The sequence below is a fragment of the Asparagus officinalis genome, chromosome 9, assembly GCF_001876935.1.
Source record: "Asparagus officinalis chromosome 9, Aspof.V1, whole genome shotgun sequence".
Classification (NCBI taxonomy): Eukaryota; Viridiplantae; Streptophyta; class Magnoliopsida; order Asparagales; family Asparagaceae; genus Asparagus; species Asparagus officinalis.
In genome coordinates, this window is record NC_033802.1 from 44,768,231 (window position 1) to 44,782,957 (window position 14,727).

At 35.2% G+C, this 14,727-nt stretch overlaps 2 protein-coding genes across 2 annotated transcripts in view; one reads left to right on the forward strand and one right to left on the reverse strand.

Annotated features, from left to right (window-relative positions):
• On the reverse strand, nucleotides 1,687-4,532 carry LOC109823403 (KH domain-containing protein At4g26480-like). Its single transcript, XM_020389681.1, has 7 exons — nucleotides 4,433-4,532; nucleotides 3,290-3,342; nucleotides 2,976-3,119; nucleotides 2,799-2,882; nucleotides 2,601-2,663; nucleotides 2,211-2,309; nucleotides 1,687-1,725 (listed from the first exon to the last, which is right to left on the reverse strand). Exons 1-7 carry the CDS (start codon nucleotides 4,530-4,532, stop codon nucleotides 1,687-1,689), a joined length of 582 nt encoding a protein of 193 aa, XP_020245270.1.
• The window catches only part of LOC109823843 (coilin-like), a 15,063-nt gene continuing 8,380 nt past the window's right edge, over nucleotides 8,045-14,727 (forward strand). The window contains exon 1 of the mRNA XM_020390252.1: nucleotides 8,045-8,112. The gene's annotated coding sequence lies outside the window, so the exon portion shown is untranslated. The remainder of the gene's footprint in view (nucleotides 8,113-14,727) is intronic.

Consider the following 14,727-nt stretch of genomic DNA (forward strand, 5'->3'; position numbering starts at 1 on the left):
TAACCTCTCTGCTTTCAATGGCCCTCTTTTCTTTATTATAGAATTTATAGCTTTTTAATTTTCTTAATCACGTATGAATCGTCCTAATTTCTAAGTTGACATAGAATAAAAACATGAGCTATTGCACTCTATTTCTTGAGATGCCTTAGATTAGGTTTCCTTCTATTCTATATTTCCTAAGGTGTAGATGCAACTAATTTGATGGGCATTCTATTCGAAATATAATTTGTTGTTACTTGTTAACACTGCTTCTTCCCAACCTTTTTGGAAAAATTAAAATGGGACAACTTGCATCTAATTACATTGAGCAATGTTCAAAAATTCCCCCCCTTAGCTGCGCTGCACCGTACACTTGTGATGTGCACAGCATTGTTTGTCTTTTAATTCCATTCTGAATGTAATGTTTTTCAAATTCCTACAATCATAGTCCCCACCTCCATCATTTCCAAATATTTCTGTCTCTTCCAAGTAGTTTTGTACTTTTGTTTATATTTCCTAAAAACATTCAAAAGCATCTAATTTCTATATATAAGATAAACATGTAAACTTAGAATATCATATAAGAAAGTAATACAATTTTCTTTATTATGTGTTTCCACATTTATGGGACCACAAATTTCAGTGTACCAACCCTAAAAATTCATTGCCTCTTTGACCACCAGTATTAGGTTTCTTTGTCATTTTACTAGTTTGACCAATGTTAAAAAAACACGGTTTTATTATTTACACGGTTCAAAAGTTTTTAGGCTGCGTTTGGGAACTAAGATTTCAATTTGGAATGTTGATTTAAAATCAAAGGATTTTAAATCTAGGAAGGCTGCGTTTGGGAACTAAGATTTCAATTTGGAATGTTGATTTAAAATCAAAGGATTTTAAATCTAGGATTTAAAATCCATGATTTGATAGAATCTATTTAAAATCAAAGGATTTTAAATCTAGGATTTAAAATCCATGATTTGATAGAATCTTTTGTTTGGATGTCTTTACAAAATGCAAGGATTTAAAATCAAAAATTTGAAATATAGTGTTTGGATACACTTTACATGAACTTGGATTTCAGAGATAAGGATGATCATTCTGTGAACTATTTATGATATATACACATAATTAACATATCTGAGTATCATGCTACTTAACACAAGCCTTTTTAAAAGGAAGAAAGACCTGTCATGCACAAATAAAACTTTAAGAATTGATTCAAAACCGAAATTGATCACCTCAATAGCAATTATAAATACTCAAGCAAACATCTCATCCTTCATGAATCGATACGAGAGAATACAAACAATAGTAATAATGTCCAAAATATTCATTATAATAGCATTTTTTCATGGTTTTATCCACTACCACATTGACCTTCAATCTCCAAAATAACAAGAGTACCACTTTAAAAATTAGTCATGATAAAAGACTTGACGACACAAAAGAGTATAGCGAACAATCCACATAAGAAGCTCTAGGCTACACAATAAGTCTTCACTTAAAACACAACGTACTATAGGTGGTAGATAACCATGATTTTCTACAACAAGCTAAATTAGCACAACATATTAAAACACAACGTACTATAGGTGGTAGATAACCATGATTTTCTACAACAAGCTAAATTAGCACAACATAAACTACTAAAAGAAACCATAACAAGAATCGTCTATTTATCCTTCAAAGTCTTCTCCTCCTTTTCTCCTATGCCTCCAACTCATGTCTCGGAGAACTTATTGGATCCTACATTAAAAAAATTAGCATCAATTAGTTCATGAAACAAAATATGCTTTAAAACAGAAATAATATCTACAACAAAGGCAAATCACAACTATAAGTGTGCATCCTAACATAAATGACAAAATAATGGGAGTTAAATATGCCTTAAAAAAGAAAAAGAAATCCAAGAGAGAACTTACTCGAATGGGTTCAAAAATTTGGGGATTCTTGTCATTCAACTAGAAACTACTGCTTAAGAAATAAAGAGAATAAAATCTCTTTTTTCATCATCAAGAAGTGACATTAACAAATAAAACTTTTTCGGGTTGCTATCCATTATCTTCTTAAATGCATTGAACACTTGAATGCGACTTAAGTTGGATATATTTGAGACAACTTGATGAATCTCCTATCCGGTTGGTGGTTTTCTTACTACTTCCTTCTTTCTTACCACAATGAGTTATTTCCACTATACTAAAACTCAAATAGGATCTAAATTCTAAACACACCTGCACCTGGACCAGCTCCAGGTGAGTACAATTCCTCACAGCTGATACAGCAACCCAAAGGATCCTTCCACACAAACTCCCACAATACTTAAAACATATCTATGAGCATATTGTCCCACAATAACCAAACTTCACAAGACATGAAACTTTACCCACTGGCCATATTCCCCTATAGCATGTCAAACACACTTCAGACTGTTACCTAGCTAAGGACCCTTCTTTCTGCAGGTGCCTTGCTGGGAATTAGGGGAATCGGTTTTCTTGGCGAAACCCCAATATAGAATGGTAATACTCAAAGAAGCTATCGAGTTAAGAGTTACACTCGGGGTCTTGGCTCTCTTCATACTGAGAGTATCATTGAAGGGAGATAACGAGCCAGAGATGTTTGACCCTTCGGGTCTTGGCTCTCTTCATACTGAGAGTATCATTGAAGGGAGATAACGAGCCAGAGATGTTTGACCCTTCATCACGAAGCGTGCCATTGAGCAAAAGTATCATTGAAGGGAGATAACGAGCCAGAGATGTTTGACCCTTCATCACGAAGCGTGCCATTGAGCAAAACTAGCTTTCTCAGCTGCTTCTTTTGATGTTTGACCCTTCATCACGAAGCGTGCCATTGAGCAAAACTAGCTTTCTCAGCTGCTTCTTTTTGAAGAAATCCTGTGATTCATCCTGTAAAAGGAAAGATGAAGAATATTACAAATTGTGTTCTATAGGATTCAAGGAAAAATGATGGTTGGGGAATTTCTGAGAAGATAGTAATACCACATGCTTGAGAAAATCTTCCAAGATCTCACGAGCTTGCATCAGACGGGTATCGATAATATCAACTGACAACTCTGCCTCTGCTAAAATCTGAATAGGCTCATCCAAGTGCTCATATCCTAGTTTCCCCCTCATCATATCCTCCTGTAATGGATAAAAGTATTAGCACGACGTATCATGGACTTTGTTTCTTAATCTTAAGTCGTTTCTAAATATCTGGAACTAAATTTTTGCCACTAGAAAATAAAATTTGTTTCTAAATATCTGGAACTAAATTTTTTCACTTCTTAGTTTATCATTATAGCAAAAATTACCCAAGTTGGATCCTTGATGCTGCCACGACCTCTAATGAGACTATAACAGAATTCTAAGGAAAATAAAAAAGAAAATCATAAAGTCTGGACATGTCATTTGCAGATAATAAATCGCGAATTCTGATATATATATTTTCTGTCGGCTTGTTTCTTTCTTCTTTTGCATGCACATGAGTCCAGTTAGTTCTCATCAAAACTAGGCAAAAGCAAAAACTACACCATGTGTTTTCTTAAAGTTCCAGAGTGACAAATATGATAATAGCATAGTAAGAAGGAACAACAAAACCGAAGAATTGCGCTGAGAGGTGAGATAGCAAGGCGGAACAAACGTATATCATAACAGTCGATATATAGTTGGATAAAAATATCATATTGCGTTCAGCCTCTAGTAGTTTCTTTTGCTATAGAAATCTAGGACCGCATATCATAAGTTGCCCTTGTAGCCATATAAACAGTTTAGTGCTTCTCTTGCTAATCATCATATATTTATGACTGTTTTTCAAGCAATAAGCAAATGTTGTGAGTTAGAATGTGACAAGGAATGAACACAGATGAAATCTATTAAGTGTTAAAGTTAAGTGAGTCAATATGAATAAAATCTCTAAAAATAAAAGCACAGGTAACCAATTTGAGGATTCAGTCAAACCAATACCACATTCACATCACAGCTCGGGATATCTTTATACTAATCTAAAAAAAGGGTCTCAAGCATGCAGTGAATTATTTTCTTGAACCATGCACACTTGTTTTACTAAGAGGCACGAAATGTATGATCCTTAGCATTAATAAGCCTGAAAAGAGAAAAGATAATCAACATCCACTAGGAAATTCCAGAAAAAAAGATCATGTAGTGCAGCACAGGAATAAAATTGAGTACCAAGCTTCAACATTATTAATTGTTACATACATGCGCGCGCGTGCGTGTGTGCGGGGTGTGTGTGTTGTGCATGCGCGTGTGTGTGTAAAACAATCTAGTATTAGTGTGTGTAAAATAATGCAGATGCGAAGTACTGAACAATATGCAAAGATAAAATCTTTATATCAAAATGTGAAGAAGAACACATAATAATCAACAAAGCCTACAAAAAATTTAACAAATTCAACCTCTTAATTAGCCTTGGGAAGTAGTAGCAGTAATCTCACCTCTCAATCTCCTCAACCCATCCACCCACCGATCCTCGGTCTCCCGATCCGCCCAATCCGGCGCCGATCCACGAAATCCCACATCCCTCGTCACCTCCATAACCCTAGACGCATCCTCCGCTGTCAACGGCGCTTTCCTCCAATCCTCACCATCTCTAAAAGCCCTAAAGAGTCAAGATCAACGCTTCCTTCTCCCACTCCCCCTCATCTTCCATTTCCTCCTCCTCCTCATTGACGAAATTAGGGTTACGGTTTTGGTAGTGAGTTGTGATCTCCCCGCCATTGCAGAGGATTGGGAATGTGCGATCAGTTTCCTTCTCCTCCTGCTCATCATCCATTTTCTTACCGCCGTTGGAAATGGACAGAGAAGAGAAACTAGGGTTTAGGGTTATCGGGTTCGGAGTCGGAGTGGGAGGAGATCTAGGTTTCAACGTAAAGGGGAGAGAGAGAAGAAACCGTAGATTTGATCTAGGGTTTCGACGATAGGGGGAGAGGAGAGGGGAGAGAGGGGGAGGGAGGAGAGAGAGAGAGAGAGAGGGAGAGAAGAGGTCGGGATTTGGAAACGAGAGAAAGAAGCAACGGGGCCAGACTGGATTTGGTAAATTCCAAGGGGTAGGGTGGGATTTGAAATATTTGTATTTGGGCTTTCAAATTCTCCTCTCTGGAATAATCTGATTTGAAATTTCAGTCCAATTTAGAATCCAAACTAGAGATTTGGATTTGAAATACACTGAATTTGAAATCCAGGGCCCAAATCCAAGTTCCCAAACGCAGCCTTAATGATTAATCAGATTAAGGGTTGATTAAGTGGATTACATGGAATTATGTGTTCTTGAACTTTTTAATATATATTTAATAATTTATCATATGTTCAAATATATAAAATATATTAAAATAGAAAATATACTAAGAAAACCAACAAACATGCAATTCAACAATGTAATCCTTTTTTTAGAACATTGAGTTCGACAATGTTCACATGTTGATGACTTAACATTAGACAGCGCAGAAACCAAGTTCATTTTAACATTCTGATATGTCTTAAAGATATTAGTATGTCCCAATCTCGAATGCCACAATTCATGCTCAGAAATATAATAGAAGAGTATTTCAAATCAAAGATTTTATAAGCGGAGTTTTTACATACTACATGTAGACAAAACAATTAATGCTCGGGGACATATTTCCTTATAGCAAACACTTACTAAAAAATCTCACTTCTAGCCTATTCTTCATAAGCTTGCAATGGAGACAAGAAGCGCCTAATTCTCGGTGCATAAAGGACAACTGTAGGAACGAGAACAGTTTCCCCAAGATGCAATATATAAGAACCAATACATTTTGCATTCAGGTAGATGTCATATATCATCTGTTCTCTTCGCTTTAGCTCAGTGAAATCAGTCACTCCATGCTTGTTCTGGGGAGGTGCCTTGTTGCACCAAGTCTATCCATCATCCTCCAATGTCCATCATCATAGCGTTGTGCTTCGTCACATTGACGAATTTCCTCCTTGTTATCGGTGCTTATGTCCACCATTCTTCACATGTTTTTTGGGACAGCTGGACAACTGTCGAAACATTCCATAGTTGTAGCAAGCTCTGCAGGTGCAGGGTACCTTCCTCTCGAATTTCTTCTCGAATTACTGTGATGTCCAGATATTCCATAGTTGTAGCAAGCTCCGCAAGGTACCTTCTTCTTGAATTACTGACTTTAGGCCCTTAAATTATGGTTTATTAAGGCCATGATTCGTATATTTTATTGTTGTCTCAGGTGCATGAATCTATGTTCTGTCCTTTTCTATTGGTTTTCAAGTCTTGTTCTGTCGCCAAGTGCATTAGAAAATCAGGAAGACATGTAATGACACGATACAGACTTAATCTGGTGGCAACCATAACAAGTGAAGGGGAAGAATTTTAATATGTTTGCCACTTGCATTCTTTCTTGGATTTTAGTCTCGGCATATGATAGTAGATAGGTCCTTAGTAATGACAATCATTTTGTTAATGTGTTCTATGACGTGCCTGCATGTGACAAAAATTGTGCTTATACGAGAGGAGTTGAATGTTAACTTCAGAGTCGGTGTCATACTTTTCTCTTATTGCATTCTATATGTCCATGGAATTTTTACAAATTTCAAAAGCTTTAATTAGATTTTCTTTTGTGAACATGAGCATGAGACTTAGCCCTCTTGTCCTTCGATTTCCACTGCTCAAATCCATTATTTTCCTCGGTAGTAGAGGTTTCAGTTAGGGTTGGATAAGTGGTTTTGATGACATTATCTATGCTGTCATGTATAGGACCGTACCTAATTTTTCTATGCCACATGTTGTAGTACCATTGTATTTATCAATTTTAGCCAATTTGAATAAAACAAGCTTTGCTAGCTATTCAGATTTTATAACTAAAAGTAACTCTATGATTTTTAATAAAGAAATTAGTGTGATGTGTAGCTAACAGCACTAGAAACTGTAGCATTATGAGACATATAGAAAAGATATTCAGATAAACGCAAATGCATAAACGTGACACGGTGACAGATGGGATCTGGTCTGGATCAGACAGATTGAATCTGATCTAGATGGAACACATTGGACCCGTAATGTTCTGGTCTAGAGTTGAGTTCAAGGCAACGAATCAGGGTGAGATGGATCAGCTCAAGTTGTGATCAGATCTGATTTGTAATGATTGTATCAGTCAAGGAGAAGTTTGGCGGCAAGGATTTGCGCGGAGAGACTTCAGGTGGTGACAATCAAGCTTGGTGGATATCGAGTAGGTACAGTTGGGGTCGAAGTCGGTTCAGTCCTGAGCGGATATCAGAGCAAAAGGAAATGTCATGATGAGATTTTTGTCGTGGTTGAGCGGCGCTACGGGGGATACAGTTTAAAAAAAACATTCAAATACAAAATGATATTACTATGTAGATGTGGCAAATCCTTAAAATGTTATTGGATGGAAATCCTTTCAAAATAATGTGAGTCATGGATGCAACTAAATATAAATTATGTGTTTATGTGTTTGCGATATTTATGAATGGATTTTGTGAGGTTAAAACAGTTTATAAGCATAAAATAAGTCAGGTGTTTTAAAGTAGTTCCAAAAGTTGTATAAGTCAATAGTTACCCAATTATCATTTTTACTGGGGAGGTGTAGAAATGCGTATCTACAACTTTGGTCAACCATTTTATGCTTGATTGTTTTTCAAAGTTTCATGGGTACTTAACACATCTAGTATGCATTTCATCTTTAGGATATGATTTAACAAATATCCGACAAGTATCCTTTAAGAATTAGAACCCCAGCACCAGAAACATGTCCAGTGTAGTATTCATGAAGAATTCCTCTACTATTTCTCTCCCGAACTTAAAATTCTTCTGGCAAATGGACAGCTAAAGCCACCTAGTTCAAGACAATAAAAAATGGTAGTGTTATATGACTAGAAGCTGCATTATTGCTGGTAATGACTGTTTATCAACAAAACTTTTTTTGTTCTTTTCATTCCGCTTACAAAATAAAAATCATTTAAGCTTTAATCTAAATATTCCTTCAATTTTAGCATTTCGTAAGGCCTATTCAAAGACTTCTATTTCTCTCGAGGATTCATATAATGTTTGACTTGCACATTGTTTTGCAGAAATGTCCAAACCGAAGATAATGTTCGAGTAAATACATGTGAAACTCATGTAAGTATTAGTCTACCAAAGTTAATTTTCTTTTTTTGTTTACTTTCTTCGGGTTATTGCTACATATTTTCTGAATATGAGACTTTCACATTTCTGGTTACTGTTCTACCTTTATCTATAAGTATGACGGAGTTGAGCTCAACATCTTAATCCCGCAGAGGAATTTTGTTGATTGTATGACTAACCCGATCGTTAAGTTTGTTTGAGACCATCTTCAAAACCCACAGACACACAGATGTCGCACCAATAGAAAAACAATCCTCCGGCACTCTCTCTTCCTAAGCAAACTAACCATAAGGGTAAATGGGTAATTCAGAGTATGTGCATCCTGCTTTGAAGTTTACATTTCTATTAATGGATCTGGTTACTCTGGTATTCCAAACCATAAATAGGGAAACCATAAAACACCTATTATGTTGGGAAACTGAGTTGATCTCTGAAAGGGACAGAGGAATAGTTGATTTTATTTATAGGAAAGCAAATATCACACAACTAACAATTTCATTATATTCCAATATGTGGGCTAAGCACATTTCTCTACTATATTAACACTCTAATTGTCCTGCTCAAGCTGATTTACATCAATCATGCCTAGCTTGTTTCATAAAAGCGAAAACTTTTTCCTAGCTAATTCCTTAGTGAAAAGAGCACCTATTTGTCCATCGAACTAATAAAAATAGTGAAAATCCTCTTGCTCTGTGACATTAATGGAGTGACAGTTAACCTCGATATGCTTGGTTCTTCCTTGAAAACTAGATTATTAGGAATATAAGTTGCACCTTTATTATTACAATTCATCTCCACAGGTTGAGGTTGAGGTAGAAGCGCCTTCATTTCTCATAGAACGGGCCAAACCTAGATCATCACACAGCAGTGTGAACCATAGTTTTGATATGTAGTTTCAACATTAGATTTAGACCATGCAACAACTGCCCGGTTCTTACTTGGTCAAGTCACGAGATTTCTCCAACAAAAGTATAGTACTCACCCACTCAGGAATTGAGGATACAGAATATTATCTGTCTACCACATTAGAGCGGCCAACAACAAGAAAAATGAGCTATGGAACAATACAATAGACCCGTCTCATGGATGCGCGCGCGCGTGTAGGTATATAATTGTGTCTGTGCGTGTAATTATGTTCGTGTAGGCACCTACAAGGTGACAGTTCATATTGTTAAATGTGCTACCAAGATGTAAACGAAGGGAGAATACCCATCTAATGTGACTTGTTAGGTGGGCTTCACCACCTCTCTCTTGCTCAGCTCATTTAGCAAGATGAGCTGAGCACACAGATGCGCACACACATACATGCAGGATTGATGGTTGAGGTGGAGGCTCATTTAGCAAAAGAAGCTACCAAGAGATAAAGTGGTGAGATCCACACATTGCGAGGTGTCAACTAGGGTGGGCCTAAACGCATTAGTATCTATATATATATACATACATACATATATATATGTGTGTGTGTGTGTATCGTGTCACTCTAACTAATTTGGTTGGGTGTCGCTGATGCTGCGAACATCTAACGGATCACTTAAATTTCATTATCTAATTATGCAAACAGCCCCTATGCAAGGAATTATTTTGTTTTCTAAATTAAGAAAATCTCCTAAATCTCTCTCTGTGGTCTACTTGTACACCGAATCTTTATTCTAAACTCCTCATGATTCATCTGATTCCGCTCAATCTGTTTCTTTCTCTACTATCTATTTTAACATTTTAACAATATGGAAGAGGGAATTCATGTTGGGAACTTCTTTCAATTAATAAATAATACAACTTATTCACCTGTATGAATTGATGTTGGGAACTTGATTAAGCTGAGACCAATGATGAACATGGTCTATTAATTAATCAATAGATGGAGAAAATTAATAAGTTGTAAGCACAAGGATGTGAAGCTCATGTTATTTTGGTTCATTCTAGAAAATCTCTATAGATGAGTTCTTTTAGTAATAAAAAATTCAATAATATGGACAAAAGCTTTTTCATCTCAGGCACATACAAGCTAACAACTGAATGACTGTCAAAGTACAACCTCTTCATCGCCTGCTATATATTCTCCATTAAGCAGGGAGCTCTACATTTTTAGAGCAATAGAAAGAAAAACAAAATAGAGTATGAAAACTAGATCATCAAGTTAGCTAGAAGTCGATGAGGACGGGGAGCATACTGAGTCAATTTAATCACTATTTCGCTTATAACTGCAAATATAACTTTTATTATCAAACAGAGACAGTGTACTTTAACTGCAAATATAACTTTCATTACCAAGGACAGTCCATAGCAGCCTTCTAATAAAATATGGTCTTTTGAGAGAAAAAAATAACCTCAATTTAATTCTAATAGGTATGTAAATGACAGAGAGCCAAAGCCTCAAGTGCAAAGTATCTAGGAAACAAATATGGTGAAGAGTCTCTAAAAATATTGTGAATCATCAGAAGCTTAAAAAATCATCTTGAAAGCTTCATATCAACTTCTTCAAGTGATAGGATCTCCTCCTAATATCTTCCTCAACAAGATCTTTATCATACTTCAGTTCTCCGAAACACTTGTATCGCTAATAGATAATACAACCTATTGATAAAAGTAAAGTTTGTATTATAATCAATTAAGGAAAAATTATTCATAATTGCTACTAAATGTAATTCCATTCTAAAATATAATAAAAATTTCAAGTATGAAAGTATATATCATACCTGTCATCAAAGCAACTCAATTCCCAAAATATCATGATATGGGTTACAGAGAAGATAGATCAATACTCTTTCCATTCTTCTACAAAAGAATTAAACATAAGTTAAACATAATCACATTATTGTTCTCATAAGTAGACTGAAAATATTTTGAAACTGGCCATATTTATAAAGTAATTTAATCTGTACCTGAGTTTTAGTGCAAGTATTTCTATAATGACCATATTCAAAGCAATTTTGACATTGCCACTTTCGTTTATCTTTCTTTGCTGTGCTATCTCAAACCATCTTGAATTCTTTTGTCTTTTGTGGGTCGTCCTCCACAACCCTTGGTCTTCGCTGGTCCAATCGGATCAATGGATAGTGATTCGTGATGAATCCTTAATAGTCCATGACTTGGGTGTCTCAATTTGACTTGTATTTACACATTCCTCAACCTGTTTGGATCTTTTACTCATTATATTCATTAAAAAGTCTAAAACTATCTCATCAAACTCCTTATGAATTCCCTCCAAGATTCTTGCTTCTACCAGTATTTTGTTAGTTTTTTATTTTTGAGTTGCCATGAATTTAAAAATAGAGACCTGGTCCTCATTATTGTTTCTTTCAATTATGTGACCACTTATGTTAAAGTTATGGTGTCTTGCTTCCAGTATCCATCTCTTTAATATATAATGATCGGGGATAGGACGCATTTGCTTCTTTACTACCATAATGCATAGTATATGTTACGTAATATCTCAATAGTCTCAAACTTGGCACAACTACATATAGCTTCCTCTTTAGATGCATCAAAAATAACTTTGTTCCATTTTTTTCCGCTTCATCATCAAGTAATCAAACTTTATAAGTAACAATGTTCAAATCCATGTCTTTAGCCAACTTGTGATGCTCACAACTATCTTTATCTCTAAACTCCTTTTGAAATACGTCAAATATATTTCTGGTATAACATTTTGCGACTTGTTTTTCAAATGGGTGTGTAGAAATCATCATATGAATCACATTCAATGTTCTAAAATCTTCATTTAATTCTACAGCAGTACTGTCTGATAACGCCTTGTTGTATTGTTCAATAAAATCACTAATTGAGGTCTACGGATTTACATAGCTATCAAAATATGCATTAATAGTTTCACTTATTAGTGTTGTCATACCTACAAACAATGTGGTTTTAAGAAAAATAGGGGCCCAATGATTTTTCTTTTGGTGCATGATTGATAACTGGCTCCTATCATCGAAGTTATATTTTCCTTCATAATCTTCCACTGCTCCTCAAATTTCTCTATTGTACTACTCTTCTTTCATGTATTGTAGTCCTCCCAAATATTTTCATGATCTCAATTCAAATCTTGGATTTGCACCATTTCATGTTTGCGAAGATGCGATTGACAAAATCGATGATGGCTTTCTGGAAAAACTATCTCAATAGCATTGCAGTCTTGCAGATAACCCCATCCTGATCTGTGATGATTGCATTAGGTGATACTCCTGACATGCATCTCAACCATTATCTGAATACCCATACAAATGTCGCCTCTTTCTCATTAGCTAGTAGTGCACATCCAAATAATATAGACTGTCGATGATGGTTTACTCCAGTAAATGGAGCAAATGGGAGCTTTAGATTGTGTCCTAGAAGTCACATCAAAGACAAGGACATCACCAATATTTATATGTGAATTTCTAGATCTTCCATAGGTCCAAAATACACTTCTAAATGTGAGATCATCATCTAATTGTATTGCCAAAAAAGAAATCAGGTTCTGATGCTTGTTTGCTTTGGAGGTGTTTTACACTTGTAAGGGCCTCTCATCTAATATTATTCCTCTTTAGGTTCCTGAGGTGATCATGACACAGTTGAGGAGTAACTTTCTCTACATGATTTCTAGTTACAGCATTCGCAACCCTTGAAATTGTAGAAGATTGTAACCTTTGACCCTTTAGATTAGTCAAGAGATCTTGGATCAGTAGTATTCGATGTAGTTGTCTATAAGAACGATGCTTAATTACTTTATCTGGGCTACTGAGTTCATGTTTCGAATGATCATTATTAAATTGTTTGACAATCCATGCGTCCTCTTTTCTACAAATTACCATCCTAGCCATGTAGTTGACTCTACTATTAGCCCTACGGACAACAGAATCTCCTGATCTCTTATAATTTACATTCGTATAACCTTCCTTGTTATAAATAAACATTCTTCGTATGATGATTTCTTTATTTTCTTAGACCGGTCAACATGATTTTTTCTGATGACAAATCCTCTTTGCTTTGCATATTTATTATAGTAGACATAATCTTTATCCTCAGTAGAGAACTCCATCCCGCTATATGGCTGTCGAACAATGTTAATTTCATCTTCTTGAATAATATTTGTTTCAATGTCCTTGAGATCCATAATATCATGACTTTCCTCATCAGTACGTTCATCAAATCGAGAAACATTTCCACTAATGTGCACCAGTTCATCTGCTTCCTCATTAGCCATCTATTAAGATATATCAAACCACTCATGCATTAGCATTATGGACATTTATAATTACATAGTGAATGGAATAAAATATTTCATTAAAAAGCATAAGACATTAATAGACCAACTAGCTATTACAGAGAACTAGATTTCAAAAACATCAGTAGGCTTATAGTGATAGTCAGCATTTTATAAGTTATGCTAGACAACTAAATTTCGAATATAGTCAGACTTGTTAAAAAAAAATTGTCAGCATGTTATGAGTTAAGCTATCTTTTCAAAGTTGTTCATATGCCCCCATCTCTTAAAAAGAAAAACTACCGGTGTAGATTCTTCTAACTTCATGTAAATTATTTTGGAGATCACATATATAGGAAAAATAATTATACACAATGTACTAAAATGAAATCAAAAGATTCTAGTGTTTTAAGCTTACTGACAAAAACGGTCACATTTAAGAAAACTCGAGTAGTGAAGGAACCTACGTAAAGCAATTTAAGATATGCCATTAATCAGTACTTTCTCCATTTTGGAAAAAAATATGATGAGAACACATTAGCATATGATAAAATTTAATACCATCTTAATTTTTAGTCAACCACATGAAGATCCTAATTCAATATTAAATTTGGACTAAAGTTTTCCAGGTTTCAATTAAAAATTTCTAATTAAGTTGTGAATACAACTTTTAAATATATCTCAATTTGACCTCTCAGTTATATTCCAATCTAAAATTTGAACTATGCAAATGTTAAAGTTGAGTCGACAATATTAAACAAATAAAATCTTAATCAAGGAGATAATTTTTGAATTCAATTTTTTTATCTTCAAATGTAAGTTTATAATAAATCTGAAAAATTGAAAGCAAAAAAAGAGAAATGGTTGAGGAAGGGGACTTACAGAATTTTTCGAGTCAAGTTGATGAAGAGAATGGGTTGACAGAAACTTTCTACTTGCTTAGAGAACGTGTTGAGGATATGTTGAGTCGCTCTTAAGAAGAGAGAGTAGAGAAAAAGAAAAGAAGAGGCAAGAGTCCATGTTTCTTATTAAAGGAAAGGAAGAGTAGGTATTGATCACAAAAAGAGATTTAGGAGATTTTCTTATTTAGAAAATAAAATAATTCCTTGAATAGGACACTGTTTGCATAATTATATCATGAGATTTAGGTGATCTGTTAGATTTTCGCCACATCAGCGACACCCTACCTAATTATGGTCCCTGCTTGAAAATAACCACCCCTATATTATCCAACCCATATGCACCCATGTGAATGTGGTCCCCCGCCCTCCCTCTTTAAGTGGACGGAAATGAGTCACATCACTACCAAACACTCTTACACCAATACACCAAGAGTGTGCTTGTTACCAAGCATACCCATATTCCCCATCTCTCTCTCTCTGTATATACACAGGGCTCTCTCTCTCTGTGTGTGTGTATATACA

Bases quoted from the DNA above. Each gene is read 5' to 3' on its own strand.
- LOC109823403 (XM_020389681.1), bottom strand. From the start codon at position 4,532: ATGGAGGTGACGAGGGATGTGGGATTTCGTGGATCGGCGCCGGATTGG. The intron at 2,664-2,798 runs ATCAAAAGAAGC...GAAGGGTCAAAC, and splicing joins TTCGTGATGAAGGGTCAAAC to ATCTCTGGCTCGTTATCTCC. The intron at 2,310-2,600 runs GTCAAACATCTC...ATATGCTCATAG, and splicing joins AGAGAGCCAAGACCCGAAGG to ATATGTTTTAAGTATTGTGG.